Source organism: Monodelphis domestica, chromosome 3 (genome assembly GCF_027887165.1).
Source record: "Monodelphis domestica isolate mMonDom1 chromosome 3, mMonDom1.pri, whole genome shotgun sequence".
NCBI classification, from domain to species: Eukaryota; Metazoa; Chordata; class Mammalia; order Didelphimorphia; family Didelphidae; genus Monodelphis; species Monodelphis domestica.
Window position 1 is genome coordinate 267,674,501 of NC_077229.1, and position 20,594 is coordinate 267,695,094.

Sequence of the window (20,594 nt, forward strand, 5' to 3'; positions counted from 1 at the left end):
CTCTTCCTAAAAGCTCTTTTTCTTTTGTTTTGTTTTGTCATTTATACAGGGATCTCCTCTGAGTAACCCTGAATTGCTGACCTCTGGGGGGATGATTCTATGATATTGGCCCCTTCTTGAGATCCTCCTGTGTTGTTTGCCTAGGTGGGCAAGCTGTACCCACACTAGGTCTGTACCCAAAGCACTGAATTTCTGGCCTAGACTGGGCCTGAATTCAAGAAAAGTTCTGGGCATTCCAACTCTGAAGCCTACCTTAAAAGTCCTTAAAACTGAACATAGGCTTGTGGTCTTCCTGGGAAACCCTTAGTTTGGGTCCAACACTTGAGTCCATGGGCAGCTCAAGATTTCTCCAAGTTGATGGCCTATTTTGGAGCTCTGGCCACTGAACCTATGCTATTATGATTCAACTTTTGGCCATGGGGCTGGAGAGCTGGAAGTGGAAGAGGATATCGATCTACTCTGTGCTATCCTACCTTGGAACTCTGGATGCCCTTCTGGCCAACCCCTTGCTATTGGCTTTGAGGGATGAACCAAGACTGTGGTCATCCAGCACTGCTTGTCTAACTTAGAGTGATGGGAGTCTATGATCCCAGCTCACCCCTATTCCACAATTCCTGCCCTGGTCACTTGCCTATAGGTCAACTTTGTGATGTTAGACTAGAAATATGACCCACTAAGGCAGTGATTGCCCATTCACTGCTTAACAGACTTCTTAGATCTTTATTGGGAGTGCTGTTGGGGGAATAGCTATACTGCTTCCTCCTGCTCCCTCATTTTGGTAGGTCTTTCCCTGTTACACTTTTCAAAAGGCTTTTTTATCCTAAGAAACAATATTTCTATATTGCAGATGCCAGATGAGTTGTGATTTCTGCCACATTCTCAGGATTACAGACAAATGCCAGGGAGCTGTTCATGCTGGCCTTGCTTGGGATTGATTATGGAGTACACTATGTCCTAGTACAGCAGAGTCTTCCTTTTTCATTCCTAAGACAACTCTGACTCTTGTCCTTGCTTCCCTATATCCTGCTTCCCCCTTTTCCATGTATCTTGAATTATTTGGCAACCCTTTGCAAATGGATTTCACATAGAGATGAACCCATGCCCTCTGCCATCTTGCAAAGTACAATCTGTTCCAGTAAAGCACCCATTTTGTCACTAGGGTGGAATATAAACTAATCTGTAGTTTGGTCTTTTAGTCTTTGAGATTCCTACCTCTTCAAATAAGCCCAACTAAAAATAATGGTAATAAATATCCCAAAACAATGGCTGAGGAGTACAGAGTAGGTTTGATCTAAATAGTCACTTTTATTTTTGCTCCAGAACACTGTTTGGGGTGGCTTGTGTAGACAAACAGAGGTTTACAGAGGGTGACACATACCAAAGTATAACCCTATACTTTTTTTTTAAAGCCCTTATCTTCTGTCTTAGAATTGATACTTACTAAGTATAGGTTCTAAGGTCAAAGAGCAGTGAGGGCTAGGTAATTGAGGTTAAGGGAATTGCCCAGGGTCTCATAGCTGGGAAGTGTCTGAGGTTAAATTTGAACCCAGGACCTCCTGTCTCCAGGACTAGATCTCTGTCCATTGAGCCTCTTACCTCCCTCCCATTAACTTCTTAAAAGTTCTTTTCCTGCCTCACAGCCAGTGGTCATGCTAGATCCTTGTTTCAGATGCCATAAACATTCACAGAGCCCAGGAGAAATTGCAATGTCAACAACCTTTTGAAGGTCTTTATTACTTTTATGTGGCCTCTTCCTAGCAAGAAGCATCTAAGGGAACAAGAACTCCAAACTCAAAGCAAACACTAATGAGGTTTCCTTTGTTTCCTAAAGCGGAACAGCTATTAAGTATTCAGACAGAGTAAAGAGCGGTGTCACTGGGGAGCAGATTTGGTTGCAAATCAATGAGCCTACTCCAAATGACAAAGGGAAATATGTAATGGAGCTCTTTGATGGCAAAACAACACATGAGAGGAAAGTGGATCTTTCTGGACAAGGTAAGGAATGTGCTGTGGGTAAAAGCACTGGACTTGAAACCCCAAGACCTTCTGGGTTCAAGTTTCATCACTGCCATGGATCAATTATAGAACCCAAAAGCCATGCCATCAAACTTTTCCTAACCTCAGTTTTCTCTTTTGTAAAATGGAGATAATACTTCTTGACTTTCCTTCCTCATGGGGTTGGTTATAAGGGGAAAAAAAGTATTTTGTAAACATAAAAGCACTATATAAGTTTAAAATATTCTTACTGACCTCATTGCATGCTTGTGATGAGCATCATCTTCCATCTTCATCATCGTTGTTGTTGTTGCTATTTCTACTAACTCTTTTCCATCAAAAGCCATTCCTATCCACCTCCTTTTATGTTTCAGGGTTGGCTATTCAAAACACTGAATTCTTCACTTTGTAGAATCATAGATTTCAACCAGGAAGGGCTCTGAAGTCATTGAACCCAACCAAACTGAGGCAGAGGTTCAGTGACACTTGCTTAGGGTCACTCAGCCAGTAAGCATTTCAGGGAGGACCTAATAACTAAGCAAAGGCTTTTGTATAATAATAATAATAATAATAATAATAATAGCCAACATTTATATAGTGCTTACTACATCCCTAGCACTGTGCCAAGCACTTTACAATTATTATCTCATTTGACCTCAATAGCACTGTTAGGTAGCTGCTATTATTACCTTCATTTTATAGATGAGGAGGTTAAATGACTTACCCAGGATTACACAGTTAAGTGAGTGTCTGAGGCTAGATTTAAATTCAGTATTTCTTGACTGCAGGCCTGGAACTCTATTCACTCTGCTACCTAGCTGTTTTCAAAACCATTTTATTTATATCTATATTATTTCAACAGTTGTTGTTTATATCCATGTTATTCCAGAATCTATATTATTCCAGATTAAATTAAAAGCCATTGGTACTGAATTAAAAGAAAAAACTTAAAAAAAATACAGTCCATGTTCATAATGACTGTTGATTACTTCCATCTCTGAAAAAAAGTCATCTAAATGACTTTCTTCACATTTGTTTTATCATTTCTTTTATCACATCTTTTAAATCATATCTGTGATAACCTTAGGCAAGACCTAACTCTATGACCTTAGGCAAGATACTTAAGTTCCCTGAATCTCAGTTTCCTTATCTGTAAAAAGAGGAGATTGGAGTGAATGGCCTCTAAATCTGTCATTCTATAAATTTACATTGTGACCCCACTGGGCATGTTCATTCAGCTCCAAGGACTTTTGTTTTCTCTATAATCACTGTATACTGTAAAATGCAATGATTCTAATATCATAGAAGATCTTAAAGAGTGAGAGGAAGGAAATTAAGAGAGAAATCCCAAAAGGTAGAGTTAATAATCTTTGGCCTAGTGAAGGAACAGGAGTCTATAGCAGAAGACTTTCAGTGACACTTATGTCACTAGTTTGGTGACCTTGAGCAAGTTAGGTCCCTTTCCTATTGAGATTCAGTTTAAAATGGAGGGGAATACAGAAGAGTAGGTAAGTGAGATTCTCTCTAAGCAAACTTCCAAGTCCATGCTTCAGTGACTACCTGATACCTGGTAATTTTCCCATCATTTCTGGTTTATTTATTCAAAAGTGTTGACTTTGCTAAATCTAGAAAAAATGAGGCTTTAGTATCTTCAACTGCTGAGCACTGAATATAATGAATAAAAAGTTGCCCAAAAGGATATGGCAGAAAGAGTGTGGGGAGAAGAGATTGGCTCAGTCTTTCCAGTTGTAAAGATGCAAGCAACTCATTGAAAGAGGCTACCCTAATGCATATGGTAGCCCCATGTTAGATAATCTTAAGCAAACTGGTCATGCCCAGAGAAGCCTGGGTAATGCTTAGAGCTTCCTCCACTCCTGCCTCCCTCCCCCCAGTCACCTTTGTGATCTTAGCCCCTTGTTTGGGAAATATTGGTTCAGGCAGAGTGTCTATGGAAAGGAATCAAATGTACTTTTCTGTCATAGGCCAGCTCAAAATTGCATGGAAACCAACACATAGAGGGCTGGATGAATGGGGGCTCTAAGATAGTTCATTATGAGAAGCTTCTGTGAGCATCCAAAGCCTTTTTTAAAAATTTGTTTTCTTAGAAACTCTTTTTGGGTTGGAATACCAACATTTTTTTTAAAGAGCCTAGGCCTCCCTACTCCCTCAGACTAGAGGTACAAGGGCTACTCACTAATTGGCTCAGGAATGTTGAGCTGCTCAGTTTCCTAGTTGGCCCTCCAGGGGACAGGCTTTATTGTGGACATCCAACTGGTATAGCTCATCAGAACTCCTGAGCTCAAGAGGTACACCAGCCTCAGCCTCTCTGGACAACAAATGAGCATTTCCACCTGACCTCACACCCAGCTTTTGCACTGCCCATCTTTTAATAGGCCTCATCACCTCTTTTCTGCTCACATAGCACACGTCTATCTCCTTAGACAAAAGATCTTAAAATTTAATATTTCATATTTGTCACCTAAGGAACAAGTTATTATCTTTCATTTTGAGGTAAAATCAAGTTTTATAGGAAAAGATAGGTTCTGGCAAAGTCTCTCCTAGAAAGGAAACTACTATAATTGAACTCTGTGGGTTGTAGATTTTCCATAAGAAAACACTATCATTTGTTTTTCTTCTGTTGGCAGCCTACGATGAAGCCTTTGCTGAATTCCAGAGGTTAAAGTAAGTCCTTTTCCTTGCAAGTGTCGTTTAAGTGCCCTAATTGAAATGAGAACACTGTGTACCCTTTCTGCAGATCTTCATGATTTTTTAAAAGAGTCTTTTTGCACATAAAAAGCTGGACTTCCAGCTGCTCCATTATGTAGCAAGAGTTTTCTGAAGCAATTAGAGGCAAGACAGGTTAGCTACCTTGAATCAACACTAAAATGTATTCTTTTTTTCCCCCTTTTATTCTTCCAAATATAGACAAGCGGCCATTGCTGAGAAAAGTAAGTAAATGACTTTTACATTTGACTACAAAAATAGTTTAAAGTTAGAATAACCTTTTTTAATTGAAAATTTTTATTTAATTAATTTAGAATATTTTTCCATGGTTATGTGATTCATGTTCTTTCCCTCCCCACCTCCCTCCCATCCAACACACAATTTCATTGGGTATTACATGTGTCCTTGATCAGAACCCATTTCCATGTTGTTGTTTACACTAGGATGTACATCCCCAACCATATCCCTTCGATCCATGTATTCAAGCAGTTGTTTTTCTTCCATGTTTTTACTCCCACAGTGTTTCCTCTGAATGTGGATAGTTGTTTTTCTCGTAGATTCCTCCGAGTTGTTCAGGATCACTGCATTGTCACTAATGGAGAAGTCCATTACATTCATTACAGTGTATCAGTCTCTGTGTACAATGTTCTCCTGGTTCTGCTCTTCTCACTCTGCATCACTTCCTGGAGGTCATTCCAGTTCCCATGGAATTCCTCTACTTTATTATTCCTTTGACCACAATAGTATTCCATCACCAACATATACCACAATTTGTTCAGCCATTCCCCAATTGAAGGGCATCCCCTCATTTTCCAATTTTTGCCACCACAAAGAGTACAGCTATGAATATTCTTATACAAGTCTTTTTCCTTATTATCTCTTTGTGGTACAAACCCAGCAGTGCTATGGCTGGATCAAAGGGCAGATAGTCTTTTATCACCCTTGGGCATAGTTCCAAATTGCCCTCCAGAATGGTTGGATAAATTCACAACTCCACCAGCATGCATTAATGTCCCGACTTTGCCACATCCCCTCCAACATTCATTACTTTCCTTTGCTGTCATGTTAGGCAATCTGGTGATACCTGAATTGTTTTGATTTGCATTTCTCTGATTATTAGAGATGTAGAACACTTTTTCGTATACTTATTAATAGTTTTGATTTCTTCATCTGAAAATTGCCTATTCATGTCCCTTGCCCATTAATCAATTGGGGAATAGCAGTTAAGAATAACCTTTTGCTTCACTATTGAGCCTCTAAAGAGAGAATGTATAGTTTGCATGGACATTTTGCCTGTATGTTTTTGTTTTAAATCCTTGGTACCATGCTTCCAATTGTGTCAAAGGCACATTTGGCATGAAGGAAAGACCCAGATTACTATATGGAGCTCTTACATTTTTCTTGACTTGAACACCTAACCAGAGAACTAGGAGAATCTCTCTTCTGGAAAACCTAGTTTTTTGACACCAACTCCCTGACTTGTAGGCATTTAATGAAAGAGGATTTTATTTTTTTTCTCAGAGGGAAGGATGAAATCTTGTAAATTCTTCTGCACTGGGCAAATTATCGAAACCTAAATCCCCACAATCCCACTATGGCCACAAGAAGTGTTGCCTGATATCACCTAGTTCTTGGTTGGTTTCTTCTCATACTAGAACATGCCATTTTCTGCTGATGTTGTTTTCTCTTGACTGTTATGGCCACTGTATAGGTGTTATCTACTTGCTCTTCTTTGCAGTGATCATTAAGTCGCCTCTACTGTCTTCTAGTTAAAATGTAGGCACTACGATAAAAGGGGTGTTAGCCTTTGGTTTCTCTACCAGTGGGGTTATCTGCTCTAGTTAAAGGTCTTCTCCCAGTCTCTCAAGTTCTCTACCTCTTCATGGGCTCTCCAGATGTTTATAAGGCAGATATCAGAATTCTTCTCCTGATCTAGCTAGTAATTCTAATTTTCAGTAGCTCTGGAAGTAAGGTGGAAGGCAGATTAAGATTCTCACCTCTTGAGGTTCTTGTCACTCTGGTGTTGGACACTGACAAGTTTAGTTGTCTAATAATGTCAGAGGACTGCCCAGAAGTCAAGTCATTCTCTGTCTCCCAAGGGACATGGTCTCCTTTCCATCCTTTGATGTGGCCTTTCTCTCCTGTGCTGCCTAAGACTTATTACTGACTGCATTCTGAGGAAATGAAACTAAAACCCCTCCTAGTGCTGTTATCCTTCCAACTTCCCATTAGTAGAGTTGGACTCTGACCTGTTTTGGTACCCCAGTTGTCTCCCAGTTTTTAGTCACTGGGAATAATCAAATTGCTCAAGCTTCTCAGGGGATTGGCCATCTTCTCCAAGTATTCTAGATGATCCCAAGGCATGTAGATTCTAAAGACCTATCTTTATCTTTTCTACTTGTGACCAGAGAGAGGAAAGATCTAACTAAACAGATTAAGCTTTCCAGGGCCCTAGCCAAAAAGAGGGAAGAGAGAAAGTGGCGGAAGGGCATTGGACCATCGGTTCCTTTAGAGCAGAGAATAATAAAAAACATGAGGACAAATTCAATATACCAATTGGCCAGCTGGATTTGGCCCTGGTAATAGTCTGCCCTTATTTTAGGGATGTTCAGGTTCCATTTGTAAGATTATCAACTGTATTCAAAACGCTTTTTTTGTAGAAAGATATTATCCATTCCAGAAAAAGTTCACCAATCTAACATTAGTAATAGTAATTTAGTGTATTTTTTAGTATGGAACCCCTGTTTTCATCTCTGTGTATTCTATAATTATACTAAATACTAAAATTAAGGTGATATCATTAAGAGAAAAGGGAGTTGAGGAACGAGATTGTGTACCATCCTACTATTTTTTTTACTATAAACATTCCTCTTTTTTTCCTTTATTTTTTCAATTTGAGACTCTAAATATATCCTACCGCTTTTCAGTCACTTTAGAGTATTCCAAAACATAGTTTGGTCCATTGTCTTCCTATTCTTCCCTTGTTAATTTTCTGTCTAAATAAGTGTCACTGCAGGATTAGGGGTTTAGCCCCAGGAGAAGAGATATATGAGGTAACAGAGATTCTTGCCCAAGTTTTCCCCTTCTCTCCCTCCTATTCTTTTTGGTAGTTGAATCCAAAAGCTATAGTAAGTGAGGTTGAGCCTCACTGCCTTTCATGCTCAGTTTTGGGAGACCTCTACTGTCTGAGTTTCTTCCAAAGCCCAGAGATCTCAAGGGTAAAAACTGCTCTGGGGATTTGGAACCTGGTCATGGGACAAAAATGAAGGTAGAGCAGGTGCCCATTTAGTTTTATAGCTTGACTCGGGGAAAATGAGGGGAAGTGTGTGGGAGGTCCAAAGAGCAGTCTGTAGACAATGGAAGATGTGCCTAAATGTAGAAGAATTGGCAACTGGGGGTAAGGCTCAAATATAATCATCTACCAAGGCAATGTTAGCTAGCAACTGGTAGACTATGGACAACATCTTTAGAGAAGCCCATAAGTAAGTTAAGCCTGTTGCAAGCCTCCAAGCCTGGCTGATTCTCAATTGGGCCTGGAAGGCATTTGAAGGAAATTTCTCCACCTTTTGAAGCCCCAGATGTAGCTTTACTAGTTCCAAAGTTGTCTGACTCAGAAACAGACAAAAGGATGTGGAGGAGGCCTCTTCTCTGAAAGAACATAATGATTTCAAGTCAACAACGGGTTCCACTTGGGGAAGTTATTAAAGATGTTTGTGATTGGGGGGAAATTTTATCATGTGTATGTTTGTGAAAATCCAAAACATCATTTTCTTGTTATATATGTTGAAAACAAGTGGAAGTTTAAAAAGTTATAAGAGAAAAAAAAGAGGGAAATGAAATCTGAAAATTATTTAGTAGAGATGATTTTATCTCTATTGTATAAACATTTGTAATCTTGCAGAATCTTAGTGGAAATACGTTTGTTTTCAGATCGTGCCCGGGTGTTGGGAGGCTTGCCAGATGTGGTCACCATACAAGAAGGCAAGGTATGGCATAGCATGCCAGGCACTGTGCTAAGAACTGGAGAGTCAAATATAAGCAATATGAAAGACAGCCCCTGTCTCAAAAAGCTTCCTTCCTTCCTTCCTTCCTTCCTTCCTTCCTTCCTTCCTTCCTTCCTTCCTTCCTTCCTTCCTTCCTTCCTTCCTTCCTTCCTTCCTTCCTTCCTTCCTTCCTTTTTTAATCTTTACCCTCTTAGAATCAATACTAAGTATTGATTGTGAAGCAGAAGAATGGTAAGGATAGGCAATTAGAGTTAAGTGACTTAGCCAGAGTCACATAGCTAGGAAGTATCTAAGGCTAGATTTTAACCCAGACATCCCATCTCAAGGCCTGGCTCTCAATCCACTAAGCCACCCAGCTGCTCCAAGAAGCTTACTATTTTTTTTCCATTTGAATTAATTTATTTAGTCAATTTAGAATATCATTCCTTGATTATTTCCCTCCCTCCCCTCCACCCACCCTTCCCACAGCCAACACGCAATTTCATTGGGTATTACTCATGTCCTTGATCAGAACCTATTTCCATGTTGTTGATGTTTGCACTAGGATGTTCATTTAGAGTCTACATCCCCAGCCATATCCCCTCGACCCATGTATTCAAGCAGTTGTTTTTCTTATGTGTTTCTATTCCCATACTTTTTCCTCTGAATGTAGATAGTGGTTTTTCTTGTAGATCCCTCCAAGTTGTTTAGGATCACTGCATTGTTGCTAATGGAGAAGTCCATTACGTTCGATTGTACCACAGTGTATCAGTCTCTGTGTACAACGTTCTCCTGGTTCTGCTCCTCTCACTCTGCATCACTTCCTGGAGGTTGTTCCAGTCCCCATGGAATTCCTCCACTTTATTATTCCTTTGACCACAATAGTATTCCATCACCAACATATACCACCATTTGTTCAGCCATTCCCCAATTGAAGGGCATCCCCTCATTTTCCAATTTTTTGCCAATATTTTTGTACATGTTATTTCTCCTTATGATCTCTTTGGGGTTCAAACCCAGCAGTGCTATGGCTGGATCAAAGGGCAGACAGTCTTTTATCGCCCTTTGGGCATAGTTCCAAATTGCCCTCCAGAATGGTTGGATAAATTCACAACTCCACCAGCAATGCATTAATGTAAGAAGTTTACTTTTTAATGGAGAAAGACAACACATAAAAGGGAATAGGGAAGCATTTTTGTCAGGACAACCTTGTAACTTCCAGAAATTGAGTAGAGTTTGGAGAAAAATGGAAAACAAATTTAAAAATAAGTTAGATTGTCCAAAGCAGCTGTCTGCTATTCAAGGAATACAAAGAAAATACACAGATGGTGGCCATGGCAAATGAGATTTCACTATTGTGGCAGAGTTAGAGTTTTACATTATAGCAAAAGTGATCAGAAATGACATTTATGAAAGAGAGGGTGAGGAGTAAGAATCTGGAAGGAGCTCTTTCCTGGTGACATTTGAAACTAATGATAACCAGGAGACTCCAAATCTTCTAGTCACATTTTAGTCCTAAAGAACTGAATTTCTTTAAATCTGTGATTTTGTGGTGAAATTCACATTTTTGATCATGTGAAAAATTTAGCTTAAAAAATGAAACATAGCACTGAGTCATGTGTATAATAGCCAACAGCCAATGGCTGGTGATACTTATACTTATCCCTGCTATCTAACCATGGCAGAGGACTCAGTGGATTATTCTTGAAATTATTACGTTTTTTAAAACCCTTACTTTAGAATCAATACTAAGTTTGGTTCCAAGGCAGAAGAGCAATAAGGGCTAGGCAATGGGGGTTAAGTGACTTGTCCAGGGTCACACAGCTAGGAAGTATGTGAGATTAGATTTGAACTCAAGACCTCCTGACTCCAGCTCAGGTTCTCTATGTGCTGAGCCTCTTAGCTGTCCCTTGAAATTATTCTTTAACTAAGATAGATAATCATCTATTTTATCATCTCCTTTCCTCCACCAATTGTCTTTTTCAGGCACTGAATCTTACTTGCAACCTGTGGGGTGATCCTGCTCCTGAGATCTCCTGGCTGAAGAATGAAAAGCCTCTGGCTTCAGATGATCATTGTATCCTGAAGCTAGAGTCTGGGAAGACAGCCTACTTCACCATAACAGCTGTCCAAACTAATGACTCTGGGAAGTACAGCCTGGTGGTAAAAAACAAATATGGTACCGAGACAAGTGACTTCACCGTAAGCGTGTTCCTCCCAGAGGAAGAGGCGGCCAAAGCTGCCTCTGAGACCCCAAAACAAAGTAAGAAGGCAAAGTGAACTTTAGGCTAAGGAAGAAAGGTATGTGAGGAGAGATGAAGCGGCCTGTGACAGGGGAATGCAAGTGATTTGAGCCAAAGATAAGAAGCATTCTTGGGACTGTCCACTGAGTTCTTATGTTTGTGCTGCCCCTAGGGGCATACGTGTGAAATCTACCCACCGATGAGGGCTACCTATGCACACAGTTTTCCTTCCCAGTTACATAATTTCCTAAGCAAAAGGCATGGAGAAATAAAAGGCAAGACATGATTTTAAGGAAAAGGGCAGGATGAGGTTAGTGGAAAGAGTGCCAGGGTGGTAAAGAGATGCCTTCTAGGTCATTAGAGTAGCTGGAAACCTTCTGCAGCCTGGACAGTTGGAGAGAATGCCATTAGAACGTAGCGTAGCATGGCACACTGAGGCAAGGGGTTAAGCCAGCTGGTGTTTTTATGTGCTACCTAATAGAGATTTGCAAGTTATGTTAATGCTGTTTTGATGATGAAACCCTCTTCACATTGGCAAATAAAGGCTCGTATACCTTTCTTTTTAACCATCAATTTGTTTCTCTGATTCTTAAAATGTGGCTTCTTGGTTTTGATGGCCCTGCGAGGACTTACCACGTAGTAATCTCTTTTAAAAAAATAATCATGCTTTAAGGTCTTCATGCTATATGAACACTCTATAGTTATCCTCATCAAGTTTATACAAGTAAAGACAGTGACTTTCGTCACGACTAAATCCATCACGTGCAGTCAAATTTTTGGAGCAGAAATGGTCAGTTGCCACACAATTGATCCATTTACCACACTGTCAATTGCATTCGCTTGTTAAGTCAGCTACAGTTGAACCACAATGTGGACAGTTGGGTCGTTTCAATCATTTCAGTAGACAAATATCCACTTTGCAATAGTCATTAGGTCAGAGCATGAAAATCATCTATTTCTTCAGAAAAAAAAAGAGAAAATTCCAAACAGTGAAATGACCAGATAGCGTCCTACTGTGCTGCCTCGGAACCAGAAAACATTGAGTGGAGGCTGACTTCCACTGCTTATTAACCGACCTTGGGCAAATTACCCAATCTCTCTAACTCCAAGGACCTGATGTTATGAAAAACAACAATAATGTCTGTCCTTATAGCTTACATTGATGCAACACTTCACAGCTTGAATGATGTTTTGGTCACAATGACCTTGAAAAGTAGGCAATGCAAGTATTATGTGAAGAGTTGGAAGGGTCTGTGATTCAGGCAGGCTGGGCAACTCTGCCTGGAACTGCCTGCCTCAGTTCAGCGTTCAAGTTCCCTCTGACTCAGTACATAAGTCCTAGAAAGTTGCCTCAGTTAAATCACTTCTGGGTTAAATCCCTTGTCTAGGTTTGCAGATCTAGTAAATGTCAGAAGTTGGTATTTGGGCTCACATCTTACTGATTCCAAGCTCACATCCCTGTGCACTACGCAATGCTACCCATGATGCAAATGCTGTCTTTCCTCAGTTTTTATCATCTATAAAATGGGGATAAAAATGGGGCAAGGATTATTGAATCCATTGTACAGATGAAGAAGCTGGGGCTCACTGACATATCTAGGAAGAGTCAGAGCCTGAACTTTACCCCAAGTAGACTTACCCAAAGGTCAGCCTTCTTTCCAGTATACTGTACCGCTTTTTAATAGCTAGCATTTAGTATTTTATTTTATTATATTTTTTTAAACACTTACCTTCCATCTTGGAATCAATACTGTGAATTGGTTCCAAGGCAGAAGAATGAGGGCTAGGTGTGACTTGCCCAGGGTCACACAGCTGGGAAGTGTCTAAGGCCAGATTTGAACTCACGGAAATGAGTCTCCCTGACTCCAGGCCCAGAACTTTATCCACTGGGCAATCTAGTTGCTTCTTACCTGTCTTAGTTTCAGTTATGTCATCTGTAAAATGAAGAGCTTGGGTTAGCTTGCTGCTATGTTCCCTCCTTATGCAAACATTCTACAAGACAGAAAGAACCAACCTAAGGTGATGCTGTAAGATTCACCCGTTAAAGTACATGCCAGGATGCCCCTGAATGGCAAAGCAGTACAGGCAAATGCCCCTTCCTCAGTGGTGAGACTGAGATGTTTGGGATCCTTCTGCCTGGGGATAAGCTAAGAGGTGCAGTGGATAGAGCACTGGGCTGGGAATTAGGACGACATCTTCCTGAGTAGGAATCGAGCCTCAAATATTAACTAGTTGGCTGACCTGGGCAAGTTATTTAACCTTTTTTTTTTTTTGGTCTCAGTTTCTCATCTGTAAAATGAGCTGGAGAATCTTTGCCAAGAAAATGCCAAAATAGGATCTCTGGAACAAGTGAAAGAACTCAACAATAACAACAAAGCTTGGGGGATCAAAACTCACAATATAGAGTTTAACTCACAACATAGAAGGTCTCATCCTTTTCAATCCACATCTCTTCCCATCTCAAAAAGTAAGGTTATTGAGTACAAAGCTGCTAACATTTTTCATTAAAAATAAACATCATTTGATTTGATCTAGAGTTCATATGGTTTTTCCCAAGAGTGATGAGGAAACTATTCTGACTAGCCACAGGTCCTAATCAGGTATGTGGCCAATACTAGTTGTCTGTCTAATCCATGACGCATTCCTGAAGGAACTTGTCAATCAGGTTTTTAATCACTGATGCTCATACACACTCAAGCACTTCTGGAAGTTAATGATAGTTTGCACCTTGTCTTAAATAGAGACAAGAAAATAACCTGGAAATAGTAAGCTGTGTCACATCAGTAGGCTGGTAAATATTTAACAACCAGCTCTGGGGTGGGGGAGGGGGATATGCAAGACACGGTTTAAGTTTAATCTGTATTTTACAGATTTTTCCCTTCACTCTAAGGCAAGACCACCTCAAAACAATAACGCTTGCCCTGGCTTGGCAGCGATATTCAAAGAATAAATGCAAACGCTTGGGCATTTAACAATTTGCTCTCCTGAGACCATACAAGCTGGCTACAATATACCCTTGATCATGTGCTTCCATTCAATTATTTATATTCAGTGCCCAAAATGTTTGCAAATTTTATAAGGGACAAGAAAAAATATTTTCTTGCCCTTTGCAGAAACAGCACAAAGCACATTTGTGGAGGGGAAGGAGCTGTGAATTATATTCAAGTCCAGGGAAAGTGCTTGATTTTGTGAATCCATAGAAGCAAAGGACTTGCACCACCCTCCTTGAATCATAGATTTAGAGTGAGAAGGGATCTTTAAGATCTTCTAATCTGACTCTTTCATTTTATAGATAGCCAAAGCCCTATTGTGATACCAGTTAGTTATACAAATTAACATCTCATTTTCACATTTCACTTAGTTTCTTTTATTGGCAGCATGACTGGGTGGATATAAAGCCAGGCTTAGAGCCATGAAGTCCTGGGTTTGAGTCTTTCCTTAGAACCATACTGGCCATGTCATCCTGGGCAGGTCACTGAACTTTCTCAGTGCTCTAGGCAACTCTCTAAGACTAGAAGTTTCATAGAAGGTGCTGATGCACATTGGTAAAGAGAGATTCCTCCTCTAGGAGTTCCCTAAACCAAGAAAATCCTAAATTCAGTACCAAAACTTAACTCATTTGAGGAGATCTTCAATCCGCAATGGGTTCTCATTCTCTGATGCAAATTAAATTCTGCCTTCAGTGAGTTTCTGGTCCGTGTTTTGCCCTAGAAAATCTACATTCCTCTCATTCCTCTGGTATCTCAGGGCACCAGTATCATGGTTGTGTCTCATTCTGGCTAACTCATTCCCTATTCAAGCACATCCTTGACAATGAGCCTTTTTTCAGATCTAAGTTGTTACCACTCCCAGCATGCATTTTTAGGTGGGTAATTTATTAGGATTATTTGTCATTTTAATTCTTCTTGTGACATCCTCTGATTAGCAGACATAATGCATCAACAAAAGAATACTGGTGTAAAAGGGTGGGAGTTTGCAGCAGAGAACTCAGTTCTGCAAACATTTAAGCTCTTGCAAGGCCCCCAGGATAGGAAAGAGCAAAATCCAGTTCCTGCCATTAAAGACTTTACCTACTATTTAGGAAGACAGGAGTTCACAGAGAAAGAATATATAATATACATCTGTATTGTGGAGGACAAAAAGGAAAGGAAAGAGAATAAGCGTTTGTTATCTACTATGTGGCAGGGATTGTGCCTTAGCACTTATGCTTTACCAATATTAGCAGAAATCCAGACCAAAATTCTATAGGAAATTTTAGAGAGAGAATCATTGAAAGTGTTTAGAGGCTTAGAAACCTGGGTTCTGGGTTCAAATCTAGACTCAGAGACACTTCTAGCTGTGTGGCCTTGGGCAAGTCACTTAACCTCCATTGCTTAGCCCTTTCTACTCTTCCACCTTAGAACCAATACACAGTACTGATTACTGGGAGGTAAAGGTTTAAAAAAAAAAAAGTACTTACTATTATTCTCCCAAATGTAATCCAGTCCAGTCTTCTCCTACCTACTTCTGAGTGTGGATAATTATCCACTTTCAGTGTCTTTCTAAAATATGCATGTTGATGAGCTAATTTAACCTATTATTCATCCAGCCAAACCTGGCAACCTAGATGTTTTTCATCTACTTTAATTTTCCACTGTGGATGGTTAGACCAATCTCTTTTGCGTTACTATGGTTTTGGAGTTTTCCTAGACATTATCATTGTAAATAGTAGCAGAAAATGAATTTTGTTTGAGCCTCATGCAAAATCTCTTCCATGAAACTGACAAACAGCTATGGCAAGCATATTATCATTCTGTTGAATTCCTCACTTGGTCACAGTTGGGCAGATCCTTTCTGAGGACTATGTTCTGAGCCAAATTCTTTCTAGAAATCAATAAACAGCAAACGCAGCTGGATTTTACATTCCCTGGATTTTAGCCTCAGTTGTGTGCCTATATAGAGACGGTCTGCAAAAGTCTACCTGTTGGCTCTAAATGGATTCAGCCATTCTGGATAAAATGGAATTGTGTGAGAAAAATTCCTCAACTTTGGCTACATCCTTTGATTGAGAAATTCCACTGCAAGGCATGTACCACCTCAACAAAATCAATGATGAATTTTAAAAAAGGTCTCTAATATTCTGAAATATACCTACCAGAACTGTTTGTGATTGCAAAAACCTGGAAATAAATTAGATACCTGGGACTGAGGGATAATGGGGGAAACTGATATATGAATTTAGTGGAATAGCATTCGTCAGAAGAAACAACAAATATGAAAGATTAATGGAAACATAGGAAGACTCCTATGAATTGATACAGAATGAAGAAAGTAGAAACAAAAGAATATCGACAATGATTATGACTATAAAAGTAGGAAATTATTGAAAGGCAGCAGAATTCAGATAAAATACAATTTTGGTTCCAAATGATTCAAGTTCTTTTTTACAGAAGTAAAAATAGCATATACTGTCATTTACAATCAACATATTACACAATTGTACCCTATTTTTTTATGGAAAGGTAGGATGTGCAGTGAGGACATGAGGTGACTGATATATAAAGTCAAAAGATATTAATTTATAAAAAGGAAAAAACATTTCCCTTCTTATATTTTTATGAAAGATGTCCCCAATATACACACTGACTATTAGTTTTATAGTAATGAAATGAAAATGAATGAATGAAAAATGAAAGGCAATGAAAGAACAGACATATGGGCTAGTACTTGCCAATGTCTTATCAATAGCCTTTTAAATTTGTTTTTTGATTTGTAAAAAATGCCATCTATGATCCTTAAAAACTTTTTTTTAAATGAGGACATCTAGATGGCTCAATGGACTGAGAGCCAGCCCTTGAGACAAGAGGTCCTGGGTTCAAATTTGGCCTCAAGACATATCCTAGCTATGTGACCCTGAGCAAGACACTTAACCCCCATTACCACTCTTCTGCCTTGGAACCAATAAACAGTGTTGATTCTAAGATGAAAGATAAGAGTTTAAGTTTTTCTTTTCCAGATTACATACATATACAATTTTTAATAATAATTTTCTGATATTTTTGGCCCACATTCTCTCCTCTCCCTTTCCTCCTTCTTCCCAAGACAGCAAGCAATATGGCTATAACATATATTCTTTTTTTTTTTTTTTTTACAATTTCTGAGCTGCACTGTTTATTTTGCTTCTTGAAACCTAAGTGACAGTATGCCACTATCATTATGGGGTTTTGTCTAAACCTTTACTACACTGCAGGTACAGAAATATACAGACACATTTTGGGAGAATTGACATTTTGCAAAATGCAGCAAACATTTTAATTTATACATGAGAAAAGGAAGTATTCAAAAAGGCATGCATTTCAAGTTATTGTAGGTTATTTTTGTGAGAGAATTTCTGCAGGTAAAACATGTTTAAATTTAACCAACAGTAACATGTCAGTGTATTTAAAATCATGACAAAAATCTTCTCTCTGGTCATTAGCTGCCCATGACAAATTACTATGATGTATGTTTAGGGCAAGATGTCAATACATCATAAATCCCACGGCATTTTGGTTTTCTTCTGGAGATTAAAGCTTTTTTTCCTTGGGATAAATGCAGCAGCAAAACACAAACCAGCTGATCAAAAAAAAACACTTCTGCCATAACTCCAATAATTTTCAGGGCACATTAACCGACAGAAGTTTTGCCATTCCGTTCTTTTCAGGTTTACATCAGTGCACTGTTGCCTTAAGTACGTCTTGTTCTCTGTTAAGCCAGTTTACTGACTACAGCTTAGTTGAGAGAATTTAGCTGGTTGGTCCATTTATCTAGTGCGTATATTGGGCACCACCCCTCTTCTGATGATCCAGTTCAAGGAGCTGTTTGACTTGATCAATTCGGCCATGAATAGTGTTATCCAATATGCATTGTACCAGCAAGCTCTCCACATCAGCTACATCTATGTTTAATTCCTTTGAAATAAAAGGAATATGTATTCTTGTGTAAGGCTTAGTTAATTTTATAAGCACTTGTGCTCTGATGTTTCGCAAAAGCTCTTCAATGTGCTCTCTTATGAAGGGACCGTCCATGATGTTGCTGTGATTTGTTTTCAGAATCTTCTCACATTCAGTGATGTCATTATTCTGATAGGCACTTTCTAAATTCGTCATCACTAGAATCTCTGGATCATTTTTGTACAGCTTTGCCTCCTAAGAGTCAAATGGATTTATTCCCGATTTTATTAGCATATTTGCTAAGGCCAAATATTTTAAGCAAGTGGTTCATCTGGGACTCCCTGATTCATCATAATTCTTGAATGCTTCAAAAAAAATCAGTGTGAGCCTTTTCAAATTCACCTTTTCTTAAGTGCATTTTACCACCATATTCTCTAATGACACCCATGATCAGTGGATGGGGAATGGCTGACTTGATGTGCAGTGACTGTTCATACAATGCTTTTAGTTTTTTGTTATTTTTCTGTGCAGTATACATTTGAATTTCTAATGCATAAATTTCCAATAATTGTGTACCCTTTTTAAGTCATCTTCTCCATCATCTGTCTGGCATGACTGATGCAACTGGCTCAAAATTTTTTGAAGCTTTCCATATTCTTCTCATTCTAGATATAATTTTCCAAACTTTTGTGTTTGTCTTAAACCACAGCCTATCATTCTTAGCATCTTTCAGAGCTTCCAGTGTTGTTTCATAGAATTCCTGCAGTAAATCCATCTGTTTAGAAGTAGAGATATAATCAAGAATAGTAATAATAGACTTTTCAGGATAATTCCTTGTGACTGCACTCTGAATGTAGGTCAATAGTTGTTTATATCTATTCATCATTTCTGGATAGTTCGTCAGCTTGAAGTTTATTTTAATCATCTGTTTCAGTGCTTTAAATCCCCATTCTCCTTTTTCACCTTCAAGCTCCAAAATCTTCTGAAAACTGCTTAATACTGCTTTTGGGCCATCTTCCTTCAATGCTTTGGAATTGTAGTATTGGTTTTCCAAATCCACATTGAGTTCAAAATTACTATCTTCAGAGTATTCCAGGTCATAGTCCTCCTCCTCATCACACATGAAATCATTCTCCATGTCAGACATCTTGACCAGGAGGGGGGGAAGGGAAGGGGGAGAAGAGAAACTTATAACATATATTCTTAACAGGATATACATGCAATACATATTTCCATGTTCATCATGTTGTAATTGAAGATGTCACTTTTACAAGAAAAAAACCTCATAAAGGAAATAAAGTGAAAAAATGGTATGCTTCAATCTGCATTCAGACTTCATCAGTTTCTTCTATGAAGGTGGAAGGTCTTTTTTTATCATGAGTCTCTTGAAATTGTCCTGAATCCTTGCATTGCTGATAATCGTTAAACGATTCATAGTTAATCATCATACATTATTGCTGTTACTGTGTATAACATTCTCCTGCTTCTGCTCACTTCACTTTGCATCACTCCATATAAATCTTTCCAGGTTGTTTTCTGATCATCCTTTTTCTTATGGTCCAATAGCATTCCATTACACAGCTTTTTCAGTCATTTCCCCAACCCTCTACGCATTTCCACTTCCACAGTAAAATTATTGATAATACATTTTGATTATTACATAAATTACAATTTATGTAGTATAATTATAATAGAATCCCTTTAGTTTCTAATTCTTTGCCACCACAAGAAAAGCTACTATAAATATCTTTGTATGAATAGTTCTTTCCTCCTATCTTTAATCTCTATGGGATACAGACCTAGTAGTAGTATTGCTTGGTCAAAGAGTACAAATGATTTTAGGCATGATTCAAAATTCCTTTCCAATGGGTTCTGATCAAGGACACATGTAATACCCAGTGGAATTGCGTGTTGGCTATGGAGGAATGGGGGGAGCGGAGGGAGGAATAGAATATGATTTTTTTTTTAAACCCTTACCTTCTGTCTTGGAGTCAATACTGTGTATTGGCTCCAAGGCAGAAGAGTGGTAAGGGCTAGGCAATGGGGGTCAAGTGACTTGCCCAGGGTCACACAGCTGGGAAGTGTCTGAGGCCAGATTTGAACCTAGGACTTTCCGTCTCTAGGCCTGGCTCTCAATCCACTGAGCTCCCAGCTGCCCCCTAGAATATGATTTTTGTAACCAAGGAATACTGTTTGAAATTGACCAAATAAAAGAAAAAGAAATTCCTTTCCAGAATGGTTCTATCAATTCATGGCTCCACCAACAATGCATTGGTGTTCTGATTTTCCCAAATACGATTCTTTTCCATTCTTTAAAAATCACACCCTCATCATTCCATCTCAAAAACAGGTATATGTCTTTAAAAACTGAAACACCTCCAACATGAATTTTCTTCAGTTTGGATTTAATCAAGTTCAGCCAATCTTCCTTATTACATCATCTTAAATGCTATTGTCATTTTTTCCCCCATCAGGTAAAGAAACAGTAGAACCTAACTGATGTGGTTTTCACCATTGCTGCTGCTGAGAATAATTACTATAGAAATGCCAACATATCAATTTTATTTTTTGTTATTTGGTTGCAAATATGTGTTTAATTAATCTGGCCTCAGACACTTCCCAGCTGTGTGACCCTGGGCAAGTCACTTAACCCCCATTGCCTAGCCCTTACCACTCTTCTGCCTTGGAATCAGATTCCAAACAGAAGGTGAGTGTTTAAAAAGAAATTATGTGTTTAA

General features: G+C 38.9%; 1 protein-coding gene and 1 pseudogene across 2 annotated transcripts in view; one reads left to right on the forward strand and one right to left on the reverse strand.

Moving 5' to 3' along the window:
• Positions 1 to 11,518, forward strand: part of MYOM1 (myomesin 1) — a 181,679-nt gene extending 170,161 nt beyond the window's left edge. For both annotated transcript variants that reach the window (XM_056823747.1, XM_056823748.1), the window contains 5 exons: positions 1,832 to 1,995; positions 4,641 to 4,677; positions 4,921 to 4,943; positions 8,650 to 8,705; positions 10,689 to 11,518. In XM_056823747.1, the coding sequence (XP_056679725.1) occupies positions 1,832 to 1,995; positions 4,641 to 4,677; positions 4,921 to 4,943; positions 8,650 to 8,705; positions 10,689 to 10,982 (574 nt within the window). In that variant the 3' untranslated portion in view covers positions 10,983 to 11,518. The remainder of the gene's footprint in view (positions 1 to 1,831; positions 1,996 to 4,640; positions 4,678 to 4,920; positions 4,944 to 8,649; positions 8,706 to 10,688) is intronic.
• A 6,153-nt stretch (positions 11,519 to 17,671) lies between these two features.
• LOC100012156 (COP9 signalosome complex subunit 2-like) lies at positions 17,672 to 19,003 on the reverse strand (annotated as a pseudogene).
• Between the last annotated feature and the right edge of the window lie 1,591 nt (positions 19,004 to 20,594).